Source organism: Trachurus trachurus (genome assembly GCF_905171665.1).
Source record: "Trachurus trachurus genome assembly, chromosome: 21".
NCBI lineage: Eukaryota > Metazoa > Chordata > Actinopteri > Carangiformes > Carangidae > Trachurus > Trachurus trachurus.
In genome coordinates, this window is record NC_139899.1 from 25,295,110 (window position 1) to 25,321,357 (window position 26,248).

At 42.0% G+C, this 26,248-nt stretch overlaps 1 protein-coding gene across 1 annotated transcript in view; it reads left to right on the plus strand.

The window, feature by feature from the left end:
- The window catches only part of man1a2 (mannosidase, alpha, class 1A, member 2), a 176,703-nt gene that overhangs the window by 67,832 nt on the left and 82,623 nt on the right, over positions 1-26,248 (plus strand). Inside the window, exon 5 of the mRNA XM_083997156.1 lies at positions 21,288-21,406. Coding sequence (XP_083853282.1) covers positions 21,288-21,406 — 119 coding nt within the window. The remainder of the gene's footprint in view (positions 1-21,287; positions 21,407-26,248) is intronic.

The window sequence follows — 26,248 nt, forward strand, 5'->3', positions numbered from 1 at the left end:
TTAAACTTGAGATGTGCAGCTGACGTCAGCGGCTGAAGACAAGACGTGGATGATATATTTCCCTCTGCTCTACCAAGTTTGCACAGCAGCACTGTATCTTTGTGCCTGACACAAGCATCACAGTAGTTTGCATACAGTTCATCCTCCATTTAAACATTTGCCCATTGGCCTTTCACACACTTGTTAAAGACACAAAGGGGTGAAGCTGTGTGTGTGTGTGTGTGCTCACTCCACTCCACACCTTCCAGCCTTCAGTCTTAATCAGTCCACAGAGAGCAGGCAGGACAGGCCAGAATGGTAACAGGAGGACTGGGGCGCTCATTGTGGCACCAGGCTCAGATAAACTCGAGCTCACTGCCTGACCCTGTTTTGTCCTCTTGTTTTTTTTCTCTCCCCTCTCTCTCTCTTTCTTCTTCTGCTGTGTGGAGAATGAGTAGAGCTGATTTCCAGCCACAGCTACAAACGCGGCCTTTGTCTGGAGGGTAAGCGGTTCACGCGAGGATAACGCTCCGCCTTGTAAAGGGAGGAAAAAAAACGAAACAAACAAAAAACCAAAACAGTTAAAGCCAGGTTAAGAAAAAGCACAGGATGCAGCAGAGACCCCCTGCTGATGAAGATCAACGCTCATTTTAAAATGATGATACTCTCACATCATTTCATCTTTCTCAGTCAGATCTGGTTCTTGCTCATTGGGGGAGTGACTGTCCCGACACTCCTGGAAAAAAATCTGCACATGTTGGAATATTAAGAAAGCAAAATTATGTTTTATCTGCAAACGTTGAGTGATTGGGGGAACAAGCTGAGGCTAAGTCAGCTTGTAGACTAGAAATTGTTTTGGACTACGCCGACGCATTAATGCCAATTCTTTTGGTTGGAGTTGGTTGAGGGAAAGAAACCCGCTGTTCTGTTTTACTTGAAGTCAGTTTTTATTTTCATCTTGTGCAGCTTCATGATAAAAAATGAGATGAAAGTATCTTGAGAGAAGGTTTAGCTTTTTTCCCCTCTATATTTAATGCTACACAAGAATCCTAAAATAAATGAAAATGCAGTGATTTATACTGTTACTATACATCAAACTATAACATGATGTACATTTTACACCACACTGTCCAGCCCTAAATACATGGATAGAAAGAATAAACCAACCTCAACCATTTCTCTTCCTCTTGTTCAGGTCTGGTAGAAATTCTTAACATTTCAGACTGTCGCTTTTCAACTCTTTTCGTTTATTAAACAGACTACATTAATATTGAGTTAATAATGGAGGATTTATCCTCACTGTTGTGGGTTTGATGTCGACCTTTGGCCCTTTGCTGCATTTCACGCCTGTCTCTCTCTACTGTCCTCCTGTCATAATAAAGGCAGAAATACCCCCCACAGAAAATAACCTACTGGGCCAAATGCTCATAGATAGAAACAGTAAGTGTTGTTTTCAGGGCTAGTAAGCTGCTTTATTGAACTCCTGCCACAAACTGCCAGTTACACGACTCCTTTTTGTGCCTCTTGCTTTGATCACATCCTCTCTGTCCTCAGCAGCGCCACTGGTTGGGCAGATGATAGACATCTCCATTCATCTCTATGTTGTTCCTCTGCCCATGGGTAATTGTATGAAGAGCATCAGCCACCATTGATTCTGGCTGAAAGCGTTTGACCCCGGTGGAGGTTGCAGGTCAGGCGAAGCAAAAGGCCGGGGCTTCACCGCCAGCTGAAGTGGCCTTGTTTATTCTGGATGGACAGAGCACTGGCTCTGATCTTTAAACACACTCCTCAGTGTTTGCTGGAAAACGCTCTCTGGAGATGTGGCTCAGTTTACACTGATCAGGATTTCAGTGTGAGTGTAAGTCCAAACCGCTGCCTTCCAGTCCCTCTGAGGTGAGAGAGTTTACAAACAGATGGCTCCTCCGTTTTTCTCAGTTGGACTAGTTTTACTTCAGTTTTTAATAAAGTATAAATAAGAGGACAGTTTAATCTCTGTATATATTACAATAGAGGATCTGGAGTGTTGTTAGTTTCCCTGCATTGCTTCCTTTGTTTGATTTGTAACATTGCGTGACTCCACTGGACTCGCTTCCCCAGGATTTAATCTTGTCTGCAGGGATAACTCTGCACCGGTGAGTCCGAGTGAGTCCTGCCCTGCAAACTCCGACTAGTGACTGTTGTGTTGCTGCTTTACTTGGTTTCCCTCAGTCTTCTCTCTCAGTGTGATGGTTTTAATCTACGCCTGCAAGTGTTGAATCTCTCAATTCTCAGGCACATGGCTCTCTCTCTCTCTGTCTCCCACAGGCAGTTTGACGTGGCTCACAGTAAATCATATCACGCACCGCCTCGGGCATGTAGTAGCTGGAGGCCTGTTTGGTAGGAGGCGATGGATGATGATGCAAAACTAGGGTGAAGTTTGGACACCTGGCCCTTCTGTCTGGAGCAGCACTCGAGAGAGAGAGAGAGATGGAGAGAGAGGGAGCTTACTCATTATTCATGGCGCTCGCTTTGTCCATTACAGGATTACTTTGGCTGTTTGTGCATCATGTTGCCCAGAGAGACGATCTGTCAGTTTATACTTAGTGTAAGTTTCAAGTAACACAGAAATGCTGCTGTAAGGTGAATACCTTCTGTTGCCGTGTCAGCTTTTCAGGAAAGTTGTTTGTATAATTAAATTTACTTCCATTTTTCTTTTTTCATCTTTAATGAAACTATTTATAACTTTTGTTTAACGCTAAAATGTTAGCGGCAACAATTGTTTACTCACCATATGAGTTCAACGTCAAACTTCGTTCCTTTACTCAACATAGCTTTCGTTCTGCTGAAGTTAGCATGGTAACCAGCTCACTTTCCGACGGCGATTCCCTTGTATCCTTAAAAATATGAAAAACATCTACACAATTTCAAAAGACAAACATAAACAGGTCTGGGTGCGTGTCGCAACAAAGTAATAGAAACTGGCACTCACTTATTGATAAATATAATCAATTAATTGGGCAACAAATTGAATATTTTTATCTATATTTATCTATAGGTGAGTCCCTGTATCATCCAATCGCTCTGAAGACGTAGTTCTAGTCGGAGGGTGTATTATATAGCCACCAGTGTTGTTTTCGTTAACGATGACGATGACGAAATATTTTCGTTGACGCCCCTTTTTTTCATGACGATAACGAGACGGTGACGAGACGAACATGGCTCTCTGATGACGAAAACATGACGAGACGTGTGTGAGTTTTCGTTGACGAGACGAGAACGGACGTAAATGGTGGTCGGGCTGTGATCGCCTCTACATTCCATATTATGGACTGTCATAGCTGCACACGATTTAGCAACAGCTCCGTCAACAACAGAACGACGCTGCTGAGACGAGCCGCGGTGCGCCGCCGCCCGGTGCTTGTGATTAGAGCGGCAGAGAGCAGCAGGCAGTGATCCGCTGCTCTGGTGACCTCGGTCAGTGCGGTGCAGCCGCTCCGCGGCACTGACGGGTGGTCAGACGTTCAAATGCATGACATTTCTGCTTATTGTGCGTGTAATCTGTCCATTAAAATCAACAAGTGTCTGCAACACTGCTGCATCCTTGTGTGGTTACGCCCACCACCTGGCATGCAGCGCACATTCTGCTCAACACACCTGCCGTCACTCCATCAGAAAAAAAACTGAATGCACTACTGTTACCACTTTATCTGTGTGTAGGCTAATGGATAATCCTTAGACCATAAAGTATTTGGCATTGGGTGGAAACATTATGTGTAAAACCATTCCTTTATTGAATTAATTTGTTGAAATACTTTTTTTTTTTTTTTTACTGAAACTGACTAAAACTAGACGAAAACCTTGTTGAGTTTTCGTCGACTAAAACTAGACTAAAACTATCACATATAGGAATGACTAAAATTGACTAAAACGAATAAGTATTTTCGTCAAAAAGACTAAGACTAAGACTAAATCTAAAATGCCTGCCAAAAACAACACTGATAGCCACGTATCTTGTAAACAACGATGGCTGAAGCTCTTTGCAAGCAACAGTTGTCATCATCACCACACACGTTCAGCAACAACATGGACCCTCGAAATCACATAAAATCTGGAGAGTCACCACTTTGAACCGCATCAGAGATACCTAGCTACAAGTTTTTTTTTTGATTTTGCCATGAGCCGCTCTCTGTTGGGTAATAATCTATACCTGTTGCAATCAGCATAGATTCTGTTTGAGAAAGCGCCTCATCCAAAAACCTTTTAAAACCACAATACCACACCATCAAACGCTGCTTTGATTTCCAGCTTTTCTAATCAATACACACTGAGGAGTGTAATCTTCTGCAGAGCTATTGGATATTAATTCCCCTGGGCGATATCTCTGCAGGGTTTGTGTGGATCCCGTGGTAACCATGAAGTCAGAAGTCCTCTTTTTGCTCCCAGCCAGTTAGCTCTGCCCCCGCCCCCCCAGAGCATCTAGGTCATGTCTTCGTACGATCGACTCCCAGGGCGAAACAGTACATTGCATCCTGGAAAAAGGGTTGCACAGCAGCACCATGGAAATGCACCCATGGGTGAGGACTAATGACTCTGACTCAGGAGGGGGAAACAACATAAATGGCATATTTATGTGTCACAGGGAATCCACAATTCACAGGGAATCCACAATTCAGGATCAAGACCTTAGTTAAAACTAGATTGTAGCCGAACATTTCCAACACTGAATGTGCATTATAAGTGTTTATCCTGCTGCTCAGCTCGACAACATCCCAACAGGATCCAAACAAACATGAAATCCCATGACTGCTCTGTCCACGTCACGTCTCTGAGCTCTGTGGTTAGAGGGTTTCTGTGCATGGTCTGATTGTAACCCCCTTCTGACGCACTGCAAAGTAGCTGTTCAAGTATAAATCAGGCTTAAGTGTTCAGTCATTGTTCTGAAGGACATTGCAGAAGCAAGACACAAAAGGCTGGGTGAGACGGAGCTGAATGGAAAGAGTCAATTTCTCACTTAATGCAGTTATTATGTTGGGGGAAAAGGGAGAGAGTGGGTAGAGAAAATGCAGGTCTGCTGTATGAAAATCAGCACTGCAGTGAAATTCTTAAAAACTACAGACCGTCCTTTGCTCGAGTATGTTAGACCTTATTGAAATAAAGTGCTCTCTTTGTGCAGCATCAGGACGGATTGATTGCGAGGCGAGATATTGAGCAACCTGCAGACAGTAATCTTTAAGTACTTCCTCTGTGATTATCTGAAACTTTATGAATGCACCAGGCCGTCAGCTGAATGCTTTTACCCAGAGCACTTTGCTGTCCCATTAATACATGCATTTTTATCACAGCTGATTCTGCTAACGACACAGCTCCAAACATTTATTACTTTAAAAAGGCGAAGGTGAGAAAGGCTTGATATAAAACAGTGGTAGTTTGCATTCGTTTTCTGTTGGAGGACGGTATTGCCTCCATCCATCCAACTGTTCCCAGGCCAGATCAATCAAGCCAGATCAATTTTATTGACTGGTTCAGACTTATACTCCAGGGCGATGTTTGAAAATGAAAATTTAATTCCACTTTAATTTAGCTAATTAAGCTACAGAGCTGCCACCACCTCCCTGAGCTTTCTGTTGTTGGTAGTGACATGATATTTTCTTCAGCTACAGGTAAAGCATCAACATGGCAGCACGGGCAAATAGAAAAAGAAAGAGATCAGCATTTCTTTAGAAGTCTGGAAGTGGTTTGTCTGGTTTTTAGTGTCCAATTTCAAGCGAACCACTGTCTAAACTAAACTAAAAGCAGCAGCACGACTCAATTATTCCAATTTTATCTCAAACAGAAGCAGCAGCTGAGTGGGAGAAATGTGTCTCACTCTGAGCTGCAGAAGACAACGGCAGCTTTGAATCTGATGCTAACAAGCCGCTAACATTAACAGAATAATTTTCCCATATTTCCCCCCACATAAGAAGAAGTGGTCCCAGTGGAAAGACAGATCGACAATGATATAGTGCCTGTCTATAAAACTGAAAAGCCTGGATTCATCAACATTATGAAGACAATCGACCCCGGATCGGAGCTACTGAGCCTTAAACTTAATATGAGTGGTTCTTTTGAGGTTTTACTTGTAAGGCCATATTGCCCAGCTGTAGTACCCGGTACTTTCAAGGATGAAATTCATTTCAGCAGCTTGCAATCGCAATTTCATCCTTTTGCTCACTATCCAGATCTCATAACGGAGATTGACCAGTGAATCGAGGAGCTTGGCCTCCCAGCTCAGCTCCCTCTTCGATACACAATGGTCTCAGTGGTCTGCCTGTCCATCTTTAGCAACACCTCAAGACACTTTTAGGACTTCACTTTGGGTAGAAACTCCCAATCGCCAACCAGAAGAGACAACTGTTTCCCAGAAGAGATATATGACCTCCAATTGTATATTAGTTTTCTTTTTATTGTGGACTTGTTGATTTATTTCATTTCTGCACAAGGCAACAGTCACTTTTGCATCTACCATCTGCTCTCTCTGGGTTTAAAGATATCTTCATCTATATCCTTGAGGGATGTTTGGTTGATGAGTCTCACTCAATCCCACCCCAGGAACTGTTCTTCATCTCTTTTCATAGTCATATTAAGCTCATAGCTACAGCTTTGGATGACCCTCTGATGAAAAACCGTGCCATTACACAAACACATGTTTTCACGGCTAATGGTAAAATAGTGCTCCGTTGGTTAATATCTACAGTACTTAATGAATGCAGTGATTTCCCCTGTTGGACAATCAAAACAAGAGAACCACACATTAAGCTTCTTGGCTTTTCTTCTTCCCAGCGCCAACACGTAGAGCCAGATGTCTTCATGATGACTACAGCAGTAGGTGGAGGGTGAGAGGTTTCACTGATGATCACTTCATAATGACTGCCTCAGGGCTCAAAGCTGCTTTCTACATGAGAGGAGGAGGAGCAGGAGAAGGGAGGGAAGCACAGATCAGGGTTGGAGGAAGGGGAAAACAACAATGATGATGGAGGAGGAAGATTTGCTTGTTGGAATTTGTGCAGAGGGAGTTTTTGCAGCACTGGTCTCCAGGGGTTCCCACCCTCTGCTGAAATTCCTCCCTTTGTCTTCCTGTATCCAAGTTCAAGATGCAAGGATACAGATTCTGACAACTAGATCTCAGAGAGACTCGCGTGAGCAAACGTGACTTCAGTTACTTCCAAGTGCGCAACATTTGGTCGGTGGTGCTTCCCCGTCCGCTCACTCTCATAGCAGATATTTCTGTCTGAGGCTGCCTGATCTGGATTCAAGATCTGGAAAGATCTGGATCTCTGAATCCCATCTGGAGCGTAGTTTGCCTTGGACAAATGATTTATGATATGGGGCAATATGAATAATAATGATTTGGCAGCTTGCTTGAAAGTGAGTCCCAGGTTAAAGGGTCTTTAAGATGCATTTTATGGAAGTAATGGAGCAGCACTCTTCCTTTTATTACAGGAGTTCACCAAGGCAAGGCAAGCGGTCTTTATTTATATAGCGCATTTCATACCAAGAGGCAACTCAATGTGCTTTAGATAAAGACAACATTTAAAAAGAACAGCATAAAACAGCATAATTAAAATATTGTAAACATTACACATACAGTTAAAAGCAAGAAAAAAAGTAGAAGCTCTACTGGGTTTATACTCTACTAACATGTCATTCATGTATTCTGGACCTACAGTAAACCATTCAGTGACTTGTAGACCAGTAGCAGAACTTTAAAATCTATTCTGTAGCTGACTGGGATATGTTCCGATCTCTTTGTTCTGGTTCAAACTGGAGCTGCAGCTGTTCGATACGTTTTTGGGGGAGTCCAAAAAAACTATTACAGTAGTTGAGTCTATTGGAGATGAAAGCATGAATCAGCTTCTCCTGATCTGTTTGGGACATAAAACCCTTAATTCTGGATATGTTAAGTTGATAAAAGGCTGATCTGGTGACTGATTTGATATGACTGTTGAAAGTCAGATCTGAGTCTATCAGCACGTCAAAGTCTCAGACTTTAGTTTCTAAAGACAGTGACTCGTGGTGTTTACTGACAGCAACCCTCTTCTCTTTATTGCCAAAAACAATTACCAGTTTTTTCTTGATGTAACTGGAGGAAATGTTGGTTCATCCAACAGGTTGGCTCAATGAGAGTCTTGGATGTGGTGTCCTATTAGGCGAATTATGCTCATATCTTCAGAAGCCCACACAACTGGGCATCTTAGAGGGTAATTCTTGTGTTGTGTGAACCCCATCTGCCTCTGGTATCCTCTGGTATCAGTGACTGTCGTCTGTCCATCTCGATAAGTCAGCCCACTACATCATCTCCAACTCTGGGTTGCACATTTGCAGTGCAAATGAGACAAAGGGAAGAGAATTGAATTCTTGCTCCCAACAATATGTCAAATTTCCTTCAGAGCTCTTTGACTCAGCCCTCCCTCCATCCCTCCATCCCTCCCTCCCTCCCTCCCTCCCTCCATCTCTCCCTCTCCTTTCAGATTAAACTTTCAGCAGGGTTGCCGGTGCCAAATTGGACAGCAGGAAACAGGGGGATTTGCCTGCTGCTGAGTCCAGCAGGAATGTACATAAGCCCCTCAAACAGCGTAACAAAAAAAGAGAGAAAGAAATAGGGGTGAAGTTTGATGAAAAACATCACCTTGTAAGTTTACACCTGCAGGCTTTAGTTTTTCTTTCTTTTTCTTTTTTTTATTGCGTACAATTTATGCGTATGAATGATGATAAGAGCTGGAATCTGAAAAATGTAGTGCACCTGAATAATTGGATGGAACCTTTACCCACAATGCAGCTCTGTGTAACTCTGGAGCAGTTCGAGTTTCTGGTAATATTGATATAACGAGCCTGTTGGCGACTCCAGGGAGCTGCTGTTGCTGCTGCACGGTGCAGGGAGACAAAAAGACTTTTGTCTATTCACCTGGTCGCTCCTTCTACCTGCCTCATGTTTATATTATCAACATGGAAATTCACTGTCGAGGCTGGATGTCATGATGTTGCATTATGTATTAATGGTAGGTACGAACTTAGAAGGTAATTTGCTTTTCAAGAAATACTATTAAAATGCTTTTGACACTGTGGTTGTGTGGTGACTGTGAGAGGGTTTGAACGAGGAGGAAACAGAAACCACAGCGGTTAAAAAAAAACCAAACATCTGAGGGTGATGTGAAAGTGAGAGAGAGAGGAAACACAGTTGTGTGGTGTGGGGAAGGTGTGAAGTGATGCTGAGCAACATCAACACCAATGAACTACAACAGTGAACCATTTTTTTTTTCTTTTTAAACACATTTGGATGTATTTTCCTTTTGACCAGTTGATGTAATTAGGTTTCTGAATATCCCGCTCAGTGGGCCCTGTGTATGTATATACTGCTGGATTTTGAGGGATTTGCTGACCTTTCTCTGGCTAAGCTGGCAAGTACATGAAACCCCCTCCCGTCCTCCTGTCTACTCCATCCTGAGCAACTTCACTGTTCTGTTCTCCCAAATGACTTTGCCTGAGTTCGTCTTTCTATTAATCTGTCAGCTGCGTACAGTAGACCCACTTTTAACACCCTGCACTAGATACAGAGGAAACTACGGTGGCCCTGAGAGCTCAACATGCATGCACAAATGCAGAAGTGTTTCCAGGGAACACAAAAAAGGGACGGACTCAGCTAACAGTACATATTTGCAACAATATTTGAATCATGCAATGTTGATGTTATGATAAACAAAACAACTACTAACAAAGTCTGGGTTTGTCACTTTTTGTGTCCCTGGAAACACTTCTGCATTATGTTGTGAGTAGGGCTGGGTTTAAAAAATCAATTTCTCAGATTCATATCGATCTTTATTTAAAAAATCTCATATTGATTCATAAAATCCTTATATCGATCTTTAAATTTATGCCATTTCCTGTTTCCTGGGCCAATTCTTTTTGTAAACATTGATATTTTTGATAATGCACCAGGTTAGAGAGTTTCATCTTTCTTAACCTAGCAAAATTGGTATTAAAAGTGAAATATCTCTAAATGGATCAATATCAAATTGGAGAAACTGCTTTGTAGCGATCACAGTGAACGTGTGCAGGACGAGCAGGCAGGGATGGACATTAGAGGAATCAGAGGGAATAAGGGAGCAGAAAACATATGGCAGCTGGCAGCAGCAGCAGTTTTAAATGTTTCTTTTTCCCAGATATCATCATGGTCGAAAAGTCCCAAAATGAATATTGTAAACAAATGTCATCACCATAAGCGATTTGTTTAAACAGCATTTATACAGGAACGATCCCGCCTGAAGCCTTTTGATCCATATGAGTGACTTCGGCTGTATTTTAATCACGGCAGCAGAGCCTGTGCCATGTGATGGGACACACACAACGTAGTGATTTTAAAAACTAGTTTGCAGTAACACACTGTGCAAAAGAAATCAAGAAGGCAATTACTCCCCTGGTTAACAGATCGAAACCCACGTTTTCTCTGCAGCAGTCGGACAGATGGATAATTCAGATGGTAAAGAGATGGAAAATGTTCTTTGTGGATTCTGTGCAGTCCTCGTTGTGTGTGTGTGTGTGTGTGTGTGTGTTCTTGTTGGAGACTGTTAACTTATAGAAACATATAACTTTTTTTATTGTATTTTCATATTATCTGCATCAAATCTGTATGAATTTTATTTTACATTTACAAGAGCTCTTTAAATCCTGCTGCATATACTGTAAGAGCACTGCAAGGACTGAAAGAGCAAAAAAAATGGTGTAATCCTCGGCAGTGAGTGAACTCCTGAGTGAATAACTATACAAACAAAGATGCACTGTAGAAATATGGTGAGGGTATTATATAGGTCTGTGTGGAGCCTGTTGATTCTGAGCTGTGTGATTCAGTCTAATCCCTGCTTGGCATTTAGTTGGACTTGGAGTTGAGGTGAACCTTTCATGCTTTAAGTCTCTACTTTACACATGTACTCCATACACAGAGTTACAGAGAACAATAGCTTCATGTATTGGTTTGGTTTGTGTTTCTCTGCTCTTTACGGGCTGTGTAGTGAATGACTTTACAGTAAAAAAAAAACATGCCGACTGAGACGCGTTGGCACCGGTCCTGGAGTCGGGCTGTCAGGCCGGGGTTTAGTCAGGGAGCTCATGTTGAGCGGAAGGTCCAGTCCGAAGAGGCAGAAAACAAAACACAGCAGATGTTTCAGGCTGCTGCCAGATAAGTTGGTAACCAGTCGTCCACCAGCAGCCAGTCTGGTCTGAACCAGACCAGCCCGGGGAGTTGGACTGGTGTTGTCTTATCTCGCCGCTGGGCTCATTAGAAACCAGGCTGAAAGCAGAGCACAGTGGACGTGGAGTCACAGAGAAGGAGGAGGAGGAGGATTTTTTTTTGTGGGGGGGGGGGTTTGATGCCTGCAATATGATATTTTTTTTTACCAAAACAGTCTAACAGCCTGTGACAGTGAGTGTAAATTATCTGTTAATCTGGCAGAGGCCAGCGGGGTGGAACAAAGGCTGGGAGGCTGGAGCTGAATACAGAAGCAACATCATAATCACTATTTATACCGAACTTCATGTGAATAATAATAACCAGATGTACTGTTGGTGTTTTTTTTTGTTGTTGTTTTCCCTGCCTTTACCTAACATGAGATTAAAGGGATAATTCAACATTTTGGCAAATTGGCCCATTGCCATAATCCCTATAGTCATAGGTCGTAGGTCGTAGGTTTGTTACCTTTAATTGTCGGTGCAAGATATTTTTAAGCGGCGGAGCAGAGCCGCGAGCTGCTCAGAGCTACACTACGGAGGCTAATGGGATATCATTGGTTTCCCTCATCAAATTCATCAAATACACAATCCAACAACTCCAAAACGCTCTGGTGGTCAAGTTGTGACCTGCACATTCACCACGCTATGAGATAATAACGAAACGTTATGAGACAGAGTTGTTTTCGAGGCAAATGCAGAGACTGCTTGCTGAAAAACTGCCCGACAGGTATGCGCATCAACTGTTTTTACCTCTAAAACAACTCTGTCTCATAACGTTCTGTAATTATCTCATGATTGGATTGTGTATTTGATGAGTTTGACGAACCTACTATAGGGATTCTGGCAATGGGCCAATTTACCAAAATGTTGAACTATCCCTTTAAGTATGTAACACTTAAACAGAGGAGTTCACTGTTTATAGTCGATGCTAATCCACAGTATCCAAAATATAAAACATGGTCTGTTCAAAACCAGTTCACTCAAATTACTTTCTCTCTCTCTCACCTGCAGTGGTGACTCTCCATGCACAGACAGTAATGGCTTTTATTTGCCTAGTTAATATTATCCATCCCTGAGACTTATTTGCGCAGCACAGTGGAGGTGAATATAATTCAATTTTCACAGCGCTGAAAATTATATATAAGAAGAAAAACAAGAGCAGCAAAATTTATAAGACTCACTGGATAATGCACAGTGTTCATGAGTAAATTAGACTCTAATGTCCTGTATTAGTGCTCAACTGTGCATTTACAATTTGTAATGTTGCAAATAACTTTGGGGAGGATGAATGCAGGAGGAAGGAGAGGAGCAACGTGGAGAAGCACAATGCTGCAGAGTGGGTGGGGGTAGAAAACCTGCAAGTCAGCACCACATACAAGACAGCGAGTCCTAGAAATGTGACGACAACGGAGCTCAGTCCAGATCGATGTTCTTGTCGAGTTTAAAAACTTCACTTCCAGCCACTCAACTCAGTCACAGCACCTGCCTCCGCCGTCGTTCTGTACAAACACTGAAAACCAAATGCAACACGACTAAATACACAGCGACACACACACACACCTGATCTCTCTCTCTCTCTCTCCATCATCTCCCACTTGTCCCACAGCCGACAGTTTACAAGACGGAGAGACTGAGTAATATCATCACGTTTTCCTGCCTCGTGTGAGTTCGTATACTCTGCTCTGAAACCTGCTGTCTAGTGAAACTGACATAGGGGCCGAGAGAGAGGGAGCGTTAGAGAGAGGGGGATGAGATTGTGATAGATGGAGAAAGGAAGTTGGAGAGTTCAGTTGAGGCAGAGAGAAGATGGTGTGAATTCAATCAGAGGAAGAGGATCGTATATTTAAGAGAGAGTGAGAGAATTTTCAGCCGAGGCTTTCTCTGTGTGTGTGTGTGTGTGTGTGTGCGTGCGTGTGCATGAAGCTCTGGCGATAATTCCCCAAATAAATAAACCTCATCCTGGCCAATTTGTCTCAGATAAGCAGTGCCTGGCAACCCTAAACCCACCTCCTGGAAGTGCCAATTCAGCTTGCATTTGGCTCCGAATGAAAGGCTGAACAGCACTCAGATGCAGGGAGGACGGTGGAAACAGACAGCGACAGACAGCGCGTGCTGACAAGAATGACAGAGAAACAATACAAGCTCAGATATGAACACAGACTGCAGGTAAAGGCTGGGTCGGGCCAGATTAACTAAGGGGGGGAGAAAAGGGAGATTTAGCGGAGAGGAGGAGGAGGAGGACGCTGCTGCACGAAAATGAAATCGGCTACAGAAGGTTAAAGCTGTATCCTCGCGTCATGGTTTGAATGGAGCGATCAAAGAAAGATTAGGAAAAACACGAGCAAAGACAGTGATGAATGAGAACAAACAGATGGTTAGCAGGAAGGAGGGAGGGGCGGATGAAAAGATGGAGGGTGTGATGGAGCAGAAAGGAAAGGAAGGAGGGCGACTCTAAGGTGTGATCGCAAGGTTGTACGCAAAAAAAAAAAAAAAAAAAAACATCAAAGTGAGCCGAGCTGAACATCTCAAGGTTGGAGAAACACATCCACCCTGCAGTCAGAGAAGAAACACCAGTAAACTACAAACCTAAATCCTCTTTTGTGTTGAACTTTCAACTGAGATGACGGAGTTGGGTGGAGGCTTAGATTTAATAATACATAATAATCAGACTCAACCTGCATTTATGTTTAATTCTGGTCTTAAAATGTGGTCAGAGCTTCACCCCGGTCACCAAGAGGTGGTCAGAGAGGTGTGTGATGATCAGCATCACACCCACGATTGGCCTTTTCCACTTTTTTTTATTGTACCTGGTACTTCAACTGCACTACAACCGACTGCCACTATTTTAAAAAACTCACCAGCAACAGTGACCTCTGATCTGAACTGAGGCTGTTGTTGTGAGTTAAATGTCTGCTGTGTTGAAAACCACCACTTTGGCCCGTTATCGAGATGCAGACGAGTGAGTTTGGAGCTGACGAGAGGATTAGAAAAAAGACGACGCAACCGTATAGCCGCTGTGCTACTGTATGATGACTCCGCCCACGCTGAGGAGGAACTATGAACGGAAAATGACCTGAGTCGAGCCGAGTAGAGCTGTAACTGTGTAGTGGAAGAGGGGCATATATCTAAGTTATATAACTGAGCCACTCAGTGGAGTCCAAGTGGAGGTAGCTGGGCTGTAGAAACACTGGTGAAGACCCTCAATATCAGACAGAAAGTTGCATATTTTAAAGAGGAACTATGCAAGTCTGGTAGCTTTAGTTCCTCTTTTACTGTTCATATTGATTGTTAAATATGGATTATATGTTGGAAAACATGTATGAACTATAGGCCGACACATTTTCAGAGTTTCCTGTGGGATGGGACTCGGGAGTCAATTTCACTGTTAATCATGAAATTGGGATGAGTTAAAAAAAATAGTTAGCTGGAATCAGTGGGACAGGAATCGTAATTACAACAGCTCCATCTCTATATATATGTGGTTCTGTTATGATTGATGCAGTTTACTTGATTAGAAGCACAGTGCCAGAAAGGATCATGCGATCCATGATCTCGGTGATCGGCGATCTTCAGAGTGATCACTGATAGTTCATGCATTTGTAAATAGACAGATATATTTGGCTTGTTTTCCTATTAATATATGAGATGTATAATATATGTTAGGTTAATACATGAACTCCTCCGCTCCGGGGGGACGGGACAGGATTAGTTTTTTTGTTTTGTTGTGGGATTGGGACGAGACAGGAGAGAAAATCCACTCCCGTGTCGCTCTCTGAAATGAACTGCTCAGCTAATGACATTAGCAGAAGCTCATTGGAGACAGAAGTTTGCAAAGCTGCACCCTGACCTGTTTAACAAGGTTGTGTTCAGTTGTTGTTGTATTTAGCTGTGTGAGTGTGAGTGTTTGTGTCATTGTGCATCCTTAAAGTCCCGTCAAAGGAAACATGGAGTCCAATCGAGTGTCGGGGTTTAAATCCACCCCTTTGACATTAAGTTTGAAGTATATGTGAACTTAAAACATACAATATCCCACATGAAATAGACAGTTTAAAGTAATAAATGTCATTCTACATGTCTGAGGATCTTTCATTCCTGCATTAACTTGGCGTTGTGCAGTTTTCTCTTGCACCAGATCATCAATGACAGACTGACGTCCAGGATGTGTCTCTGCAGTTACGATCAGACCAGAGCTATCTGCTCCATGTTTCAGCCCCTTCTGAGTTTCTGGTGTCAGCATTTCAATGCAAAATAAAAAATTTAAAGGACACATATGGAAATATCACTTTTTGAAGGCTCTTTAACATATTTCGGTGTTTGTCTTGCCTCACAACCCCCAAAATGTGAGAATTGACAAAAAAAAATCTGTAATGTTCAGGCTCCCTAGGTTGAAATCCATGTGGTTTTATGAACTGTTCCCTCAGTTGTCTTCCAGTGATGTAATTAGGTTTCAAATTTGCATAACCCCACCCCTACCTGGGACCGGTAGAAGGGCCGGGGCAAGCAGTGGTTCATTCGCATTTTAAGGGACAGGCACTGAAACCAGCCGTTGTGAACAGGGCTGTTTTGAGAGGATGAAAAGAGCTGTGATGTTTGATCCTTGGGGGATTTTGACCGAAGCATCCCACAGACATGTCTTTAAGACACCTGGGAACTATTTTAATTTGTGTAAAGGGGGCATGATATGTCTCCTTTAAATGGACAATGTCAGCACTGCAAAAGCAAAAACTATTCTAAGGCCATGTTTTCTGATTTCTCGCCTTGCCTTTCTTCTTAAAAACAGTTGCTCTAAGTTCCTGTAAGTGATGGTGGTGAACTGATGATGAGGATTTCTGAGACGACACCATTGAAAAAAACATGGCTCCATTATGTAACGATAATATCACATTTAGGTTGTATCCGTATGGCGGTGATGTCGGGTGTAAGCCGTGCCGTGCCATGCGCCGTTTTGCTGTGAACGTAGATGAAGCAGAAACATGGACATCAAAGGGAAATTCTCTGACTGGGGAACTTTGACAGGCTCGGCGTTGCTGCGACTGCCTGGAGCGGACCTGTAGGTGATGAAAGTGACAGAAGGGAGGGAGATAGGGGTTGTGTGATGCAGCAGAGGGGCTCTGTTCCACCAACAGTCGGGCCAATCTGTCAAGATCCGGCAGGCGGCCAGGGCATCTTGCTATCAGCCGTGCCTGCCTGACTGCAGTGTATTTTTAGAGTGATTTAGCGGTTCCTGTCTATAATGATAATAACGCTGCAGCTCCTGCATAAAGCCCAGACGCTCTTCCCTTCCCCTTTTTTGAATGGAGCCTCAGATAAGAGCGGGGATGGCGGGGAGGCTCAGGAATCCCGACAGCACTCGCTTGAAGCTGATATGAAACGAGGAAGAATTTTAAAGGGCAGTGACACCGACTTTTTACCGCTGAAATATGCCCGTTAATTTACATGCATCGAAGCGAGTGAACTGAACGCAGCGAAAGGCAGCAGTGATAGATGGGGACGGAGATGATCTGATGAGATCCTGGAACACTTTGCTGCATTGTTTTACATATTAATGAGGAGCCTCACTTGAACCTTGTTGGTTTTATCTAAGTCTCTGTTTTTTGGTAAGAAATTAAAAAGAAGGAAATATCGATCCAGCAGCATTAAGACTTTGTAATGTTATGTTAATAATGTTTTGTCTACATGATTTTCACCTGTACTCGGAGTACAATTAGGGAAATGTAATCAATAATAATAAATCATACTATAAGATAAAGCAGGAATCCATGCATTAGCAAACCATTAGTGATGTTCGTGGGCCGACTGGAGCCCAGTCCGTCACAGTACAGACATAGAGGAGTCGCCAGTCACAAACTGCACGTCTGTGTCACATGCTACAAATACCATACAGATAACATCTGTCAAAACATCCGCACTGCTGAGATTGTCTCATTAGCGTTACTTACTACAATCGCACCATAAAATCAGCTGCATGTGACGACGAGATTTTATCAGCTTGAATCAAGTCAACACCACCGTAGAAACAAACACACCAGGGATGTCGCAATCACTGTGGGTTTTCTTTTTCTTTTTTTTTCCTGCAGAAACCGGTCTGATCGGCCGATCCATAACCGATACTCATCATGTTTTTGGCATGCTTTGAAGATGGTTCACGTTTGTATCAGTTTCATTTACTGTGACACTTCCAGACAGTCGACAGGTTTAGTTTCAGTGCAGTGAACAAGGCAGGAGGCGGGACTTAACTACATAACTACGAATCATGTATTTTTGAACAAGGCAGGAGGCGGGACTTAAAGGGATAGTTCAACATTTTGGCAAATTGGCCCATTGCCATAATCGCTATAGTCATAGCAGTAGGTTCGTTACCTTTATTTGTCGGTGTAAGCTATTTTTAGAACGGAGGAGCGGAGCGGCAGGCTGCTCAGAGCTACACTATGGAGGCTAATGGAATTTCTTGGTTTCCCTCATCAAACTCCTCAAATACAAAATCCCCAAACTCCAAAACGCTTTCGTGGACAAGTTGTGACCTGCACAATCACCACGCTATGAGATAATAATGGAACGTTACGAAACGGAGCCGTTTTCGAGGTAAATACAGGGTAAATACAGAGTCTGCTTGCTGAAAAACTGTCCCTGAACACAACGCGCATCAGCGGTTTTGCATGAATTTACCTCTAAAACAGCCCTGTCTCGTAACGTTCCGTTATTATCTCATAGCGTGGTGATTGTGCAGGTCACAACTTGTCCACGACAGCCTTTTGGAGTTGTTGGGTTGTGTATTTGATGAGTTTGATGAGGGAAACCAAGAAATTCCCTTAGCCTCCATAGCATAGCCCTGAGCAGCCTGCCGCTCCGCTCCGCCGTTCTAAAAATAGGTTGCACCGACAATTAAAGGTAACGAACCTACTGCTATGACTATAGGGATTATGGCAATGGGCCAATTTGCCAAAATGTTGAACTATCCCTTTAACTACAAAACTACGAATCATGTATATTGAAAGGAAATCGGCCAATCAGCACATTTACTTTTGTCATATTTTACATTTTATTGCATGCTTTTATTGCACATTTAATTACCTTGGTCGTTTCTGTATGTTTTATTTTATTCAATATTTAGTCTAATTTAGATGTTTAATTTTGTTCTTTCTCTCGCCTACATGTTTGGAGTTATTATCTGATTACACATAGGAAGCACTGGCTGTGGTTATCTATACAAGTTGAAACTTCATAATTAAAGCATTTGAAATAAAAATTGGCAGATCATTGGGGTCATCCCTAAAAAGAAATGACAGATACGCTTCACAATAATGAAGGCGAGGGAAACATTTAATGGGACAAACATTAAAGTGAATCATTTAATGAAACTTTTACAAATGATAACGTGAAATAATAAGGTACATAACTAAATGTATTCTAATAAAACGTCCAGGCTGAAGGACAAAGATCGACTGACCTTTTAATTGCCTTTTAAATAAATTCTCCATTTGTAAATGATGGTCAAATCTCCACACCTTGAGGGGAGGATGCGTTAGTGACGATACCTTTTCAAAGTCTGTAGTATTTAAATCAGCTTAACATTAATGGCTGTGCACCATTAGGAGATAGTAGCAGCCCCAGAGCTGGAGTTAGAGAGCTGCTGACCTCAGCTGTGGTGGCATTACAAAGATAAACAGTGGGAGTACAACAGTGAGTGAAGCACCAACAGGACTTAAGGAGTTGTGGCTTAATTAAAGGAGCAGAAAGTAACATTTTATTTCTGTGGTTCCCCAAAATAATCACACATTTACAGAGGTGGGGGTGGAGGGGTGGAGTTTTTCTGGCTTCTGCTTTAATTTGGACTCGTTCTCTCTCTCCTGCTTCACATTCGTGACCAGATTCACAATCCACACTCAAAACCACAATGTCCTGATCTTCAAACCGTGACGCTGAAGTGACTGAGGCATATTATCGTTTTATGATGCTATTTTACACTGCGCTAATTAGCTTACTGTCCCATCTCCGCGACGAGGTATTAATCTAATTGACTAGACTTGTGTAATTAAGTTGGACTTCCTGCTTGTCACAGAGGCAGGCTGTCTGACAGAGGTTATATATCAAATAATGACTGACAAAAATATTCACTTTAACCTTGATCCACCGGAGATGACGGAGCAGTCCTCACTTTTACTGCAGTTTGGAGTCGTGTGGAGTTCACACGAGGAAATGATCAACATGCACCACAAATAAATTGAGATTTTTGCATTTTAACTACAGGAAATTGTTTTATTTTATGTTACTTTTAATGGAGAAGTCAATGTCCTCCCTCTGGAAGTCTCAACCACGTCTGAGTCTGTACCAGTCAAATCACTGATCAAACCCACCTGTTCAGAGCTGCTGTTTAATTTCTGATGATGCTTTCCTTTATTTCATAAATGTTATTAATGTGTTATGATATTCTCTTTTGCTCTTTCATGATAGATGTAAAGTGTCTTTGAGTATCATGAAATTATTATGTATATAAAATGCATTATTATTTGAAAAGTACTTTGAAGTAACTTCAGCTATCAAATGGCACCAAACAAACAAAACAGACTTGATTTGATTCCTCTGAGTTGGAATAGATATTATTAAAGGGATAGTTCAACATTTTGGCAAATTTACCATAATCCCTATACTGTAGTTTTAGGAGTAGGTTCGTTACCTTTAATTGTTGGTGCAAGCTATTTTTAGAACAGCGGAGCAGAGCCACGAGCTGCTCAGAGCTACGCTACCGAGGCTAATGGGATTTCTTGGTTTCCCTCGAGGTACAGTACATTCATGCAAAAACGCTGATGCGCGTTCCCTTCAGGGGCAGTTTTTCATCAAGCAGTCTCTGCATTTGCCTCTACAACAACTCTCTCTTGTAACATCTCGTTATTATCTCATAGCGTGGTGAATGTGCAGGTCACAACTTGTCCACCAGAGCGTTTTGGAGTTGTTGGATTGTGTATTTGATGAGCTTGATGAGGGAAACAAAGAAATCCCATGAGCCTCCGTAGCGTAGCTCTGAGCAGCTCACGGCTCTGCTCCACCGTTCTAAAAACAGCACCGGCACCGACAATAATAAGTTTGATTGGGATTGGCAATGGGCCAATTTGCCAAAATGTTGAACTATCCCTTTAAAGTAATGGTAAATAAGATAAAATCTGATTTCTTTGACACTGGCTATTAATTTAATAAGTTATAGTCAGTAATGTTCGGTTTCCTTGTGTGTGTTTCCTCTCTCTTCACTTACTCACACCCGTTCACCAGCTCCTGTGGTGATGCTGAGAGCAGTGGAGGAGAGAGAGGATTTTCAATACTTCAGAAAAGAGAAAGTAAAGAAATATCAGGAGTAGGTGACTGGAAGAGTCTGAAATGAGAAGAGAAGGCGTTTAATAAACATACAGTAGAAATAGACATTATAGAGAGAGGACTAAACAGACAGAGTCATTGTGATCACTCAGTGTTCGTCCAGTCACCTCATGTCACAGCGCCTCATGCTGGTCGGGGGACAACACTGCACAGATGTTGTGATTCACGTCATGTTGTTATGACTTTATATATTTATTTACTTTTATTTAGAGGACAGTGCACATTAATTGACATTTCTGTGACTGTGCCGGTGTCAGCCAGAGGCTAATTTACCGCTGTAGTCCTCCGGCATGATGTTGAAAGGACCTCGGGCCTTCCCAGTGGTTTGTCAAAGTCTCAGTTGAACATGACTCAACAGTCGCTCAACACTGTGCTGTGTTAAAAAATCTCCAGCTTTTTCTGTGGATTTACATTTCCTGCCTGTTTCCACGGCTCTGTTTCTGCTTGACGTGCGATGAAAGTTTTTAATTGTATATATTTAAATCATGTATTAAAATGTCTGAGTAATTTCTTCATTTTTCCAGTGCAACAAATGTGTTGGTTTTCTCCTCCACAAATGAGGCCCATTGTGTTTGTGTGATTAGTTTTCCACTCATAACTCCCACAGGTGCAGGGTTTTTTCCTCTGAAACAAATTGAGCTGGTGCGTGACCGGACAAATGAATCTAATTTCTCCTGTTTGTTTTAACCGTGTCTCCTGTGCAGGTAATTCCCAGCTCGGGGCGACCATCGTGGATGCTTTAGACACGCTGTACATCATGGGTCTCCATGAGGAGTTCAAGGACGGTCAGGAGTGGATCGAGCAGAATCTGGACTTCGGTGTGGTGTGTACATGCTTCACTTTCACTTTAAAAAAAAATAAAACATAGAAACAGGAACTGAGCAGTAACGACGCTGCACCAGATCTGTCAGATCAAAACTGAAGGGAACTACAAACAGAAGCTGCAGCTAATTCACTGTTTGTTCATCGTTCAAATGCAAATGTCAGACGGGTAAAAACTGATGTTTTGATTTGGATGAAAAAACAAACAAACAGACGTTTTTATTTTCCCCGTTTCCTCGAGTTACACAATTACTTGTATTCAAGCTTCTTTTTATTTCAGTTCTACAAATAATATTTTACAGAACGGGTTGTTCAGTAACAGGAGATATATGATGTTATTGTTCAGAGGAAAACAACAAGATGTAAAAATTAGGTACCACACAAACTAATGGACAGACAAAACACAGCAAAACAAATTCAATAGCATTTACACGTGCACATAATACTATGTATGTGAGCATACAAATATGTACAAATATTGATACACACACTTAAATACCAGAAATTAATCTTCTTTATTCTCCATCAGTTGAACAAATATGAATATATAGGAGACCATTCTGCATTTTTAACATCAGCTTTACAGTTATTAAATCCATGTTATTGGCCTTCTCGTCTCTTTGTTTCTACATGGTCAAAATGACTTTTCTTTTTTTTTTGTCTAAACCAAGAGACCGTTATCATCTTCTTGGCAACTAGACGAAAGACTCCTGATAATAAAATCTTATTTTTACTATCTATAATCTGTGGTAAGATTCCTAATTTAAAGTCAGAGGAATCTAGGGACAATCTTTTTTTTTTATTTGCATAGTTTTATTTCTGTTTAATATTTTTTGTTATTAGTCTTTTATTAACCAGTATAGCAGATGTTCAAAGTGAGACTCTATTTGTCCTGTAGGAAACCTCCAGTTGATGCAGCCTTGAAGCTCGGATGTAATGGAACATTATTGCAAATTAATATTTCAGATAAGAAATGAATAGTGCTGTTATTGGCTTAATTCCCTGTTGAGTGTCCGTTGACTCTCGTTACTCTTCTTCCTCCGTCTGTTTCTCTTCCTCCCCCTCTTCCTTTAACAACCTCCTCTTCTCCTTCTTCTTGTCCATCACATCTGATGCTCTGCTCATTTATTTCTGTTTCCATCCTCCTCACCCATTACCAGCTTCTTTCTCCCATTTTTCACCCGTCCGTTATGTCAGTCTACCCTCTACTCTGTTATTTTTTCTTTTTTTCTTTTTTTTTTTAAACCATGCTCTTTCTCACAACCCACCGTCTTCACCCGTCTTTATTATCTATTTCTGTCTTTACTGAGGCTATTTCCTTCTGTTTTACTTTATAACCTCTTTGTACCAGTTTACTGTCCCCACTCTCCCCCTTTTTTGTGACATTTAACAATCACAATTTTTTATATCTGTCCATCTATTCATCATCTGCTCTATCTCCTCTGAATTTCCCCGGAGAACAATCTTCTCTTCGTCTGCTCTTCCCTCCCCCCTCCTGTCTTTCTTTTTTTTTTATTATTATTTCCTTACTTTCTGCCTGCACCGATGTCGACGCCCGGGCTTGTTAGTACCCCGACTGAGGCAATCATAGGGCATGTAGCAGGTAGGCAGAGGGCGATCTAACAGTCTGACACTCGGAGGGCTAATTAACCTCGGGATCACTGTGGTGGAGCAGTGGACAGAGGGATGGAGGGAGGAATTCGGGCTGGAGAACAGGGAAGAAGGAAGAGAGGAAGAGGAGAAAAGTGTGGAGTGAATAAAGGACGTGGAGAGACGACAGCAAGGTTAAACGAAGAGGAGGAGGCTGTTAACAGTCACCACATGTCGTAACCAAGATGCAATTTATTGATATTTTCAGAGTAATGTGGGCTCCTCAGAAAAGCCATCGGTTGGTTGTTCACATGGTTTGATGTTTCCCACACGGTTTATGTGTCTGTGTATGAATGGATGGAGGAGAGCGTCGGTGTTAAAGGGAGTTAACACTCAAGAGCTGTGTTGAAAAGACAATGGATGCAGGTTGAGCCTTCAATTATTATAATAAGACACATTTTGCTCTATGAAGCGTCACAATCAACCAACTGTTGTTTTCTACAATAAGCTCTGTAATCGTAGATATGGACATAGAACCACTGAATTACATTAAATACTGAAGTAAGCAACAAACCAAGGCTGAAAAATGAAGCCAACACTCTCAAACCATAAAGTGCACTTGTTTGAATGAGAGTCACTCCCCACTGACTCTCATGTTAACATGTTCAGCTTATTGTTTTCAGCCTGGTTATAAGGCCACTCATTTTAAACACTTTGAAATTCAACATTTCAAAGACGATTATTGGAGATATTAGAAGAGTTTTTTTATTCTTTCAAAAAAAATAAAAAAAATCCCACTGCAAATCAAGGTCAGTGAAGGTCAGTTACCATATTTGGTTCTTCACCCTTCAGGTGAAATTAAAAAAATTAAAAACCACACAGATATAATTAAAGGAACAGATGTGTAAAAAAACTTATTCTAAACTTAAGTACTTACCTTAAACTTAAATTCCTTAGTACTGAATGTGATGACTTGCCCGATAAATGGATTAAAAAGAAAAAACTGTTTGGGTTCAGTTCAGCTAATTTCTACCTTAATGACACCCGTTCAGAGGGTTAGTTATTATATCACTCACTTGTTTGCATTTTATTAAGGCATAAAGTTTTACTTAACTGTCCAGTTACATGTACATATTCCTGACATAAATCAGCAATTTTAGGATTTAGCTGTGAGTTTGGCGGCAGTGGAGCAGCCCAGTCTGAGCTTCAAAACTGCGCTGCATCTTGTTTTTGTGTGATTTCTGAGCTGATTCCTGGACATTTATTCACAATAGGACAATGGTGTAAATCATATCGATCTAATGTTATGACAGATTTGACTGAGTTACAGATGAAGGAGGGAGATATTTTGCCATAAATTTTGAAGGTTAGACGTTGTTTTCTCCATATCATTCTGGGTGTGTTTAACGATTCCTCTGAGCTGAGTGTAAAAAGAGAGGGAGTACATTAGGGGGTGATAGAGTAAAGCAGTGAGAGAGAGACAGAAGATAAACCTTGGATGAAGATTTAGGTGGTGGTGAGTGAGTGGATGCAGGTCAGGGAGAAAGATCAAGGTAGATTACATGTAATGGGAAACGGGGCCATTTTACAGTTATCGGAGCCAACAAACAGTGATGTAATGCAGACAGGAGCGACAGTCAACACATTCTCCTGACAACGGCCACGTCTGGATTCATTAAATAGAGGTGTGTAAGTGAGGATCTGGCACTAAACAAAGTGGGGGTTTCTATATCACAGGTAGCTGCCGGAGCGCCCGGTGTAATAAAACCTGTGATAACAAACAGTGACGGGCCGGTTGCCTTATTAAAAAGTGAAGAATTATAAAAAAAAACGTATAATAATAAATGAAATGACAATGACAGGAATATGAGACAATGAGGATAAATTGTGCTTGAGTCGAGTCTTGAGGAGCAGCAGACAAGAGAAGCTCTTCGGTTACACAAGAGGGAGATTAGACGGTGAAGAGGAGGAGGAGGAGGAGGAGAGAGGAGACAATGAAGCTGCTTGGAGCTCCTGTTAATGGCATAAGAGGAGGAAGAGGAGGAGGAGGGGGGCGTGTCACTTTTTTCATTAGCAGCTCTTGGTGTGATGCTCTTATTCCTGCATGCATTAGCTCGCAGCTACTGTAACACTAGCCATGTTGACATAAACTCAAAGAATCAGAATAAAATAGGAATAAATGCCGATCCGAATGGAAAATTTGAAATCCGAACATGCTCATTTGGAAAGAAAGTTCTTTCCGATGAAGATGGGTGGTTCATGCCAGTCGATGTTCGGATCAAGATCCATGTAAACGGTTAATCTGATCAAAGTAGTCCCTGCCTCTGACCTTCATCCACTGGCTCCTGTTTTAGTTTTTTGTTTCAATTAACCGTTGCTGTTACTTTATGTGAGGGTCCTGCTGTAGCCGACCCCCTCGCATGGATCGCAGGAGAAGTATAAACTGCTGTGCTTGCAGCTTAATTACAGAGAAAACCAGAAACAGAAATAACATTATATAGATCCATTGGACCATATCGTGTGGATTTGATCAGAGGAGGCAACAGGCACGTATGAGAGAGAAGGTGAGCACAGGGAAGGAAAAGCTTCTCCTTCTACTGTTTTCAACAAATTTGACCAGCAAAACTTCACTGCGCATGTCACAGTGAATTTATTCTGATTAACTGCTTGATACATGTACACGCACGTTTTAATCAGATCAATTTGTTACATATTATCACGTCCATGTAAACAGTGAAGCTGAATGATCATAATCCGATTGTAGAAGACATGCACATGTAAACGTGGCTACTCATGAAAGGTTAAACTAACTCAGGCTCAATCTGAGCAACATGGCCGTGGCTTTACTCCGGCTTTCGCTCTGCCCCCTTTTTTTTTTTTTTTTTGACTAAACAGGTAATTCCCGGCTCATAGGGGAGCAATATATTCCAAGCCTGCAGAGGCCTGGCGGCATAATTGGCAGCAAAAAGTGTTATTAAGCTCGGCCCTCGTAAAAAAAAAAAAAAAAAAAATCAAAGATGTGCTCAACCCAACGGGTGCAGCCGTACCCAGGCCGCTCACAGCTCTGAGGCTGGAATAAGGGCATAGTGTGGATTTCCATTTAGGAGATTAAACACATCACTCTTGGTCAAGTTCAATCACTCCTCCCCTGTGTGTGTGTGTGTGTGTGTGTGTGTGTGTGTGTGTGTGTGTGTGTGTGTGTGTGTGTGTGTGTGTGTGTGTGTGTGTGTGTGTGTTGTGGTGTGGTGTGTGT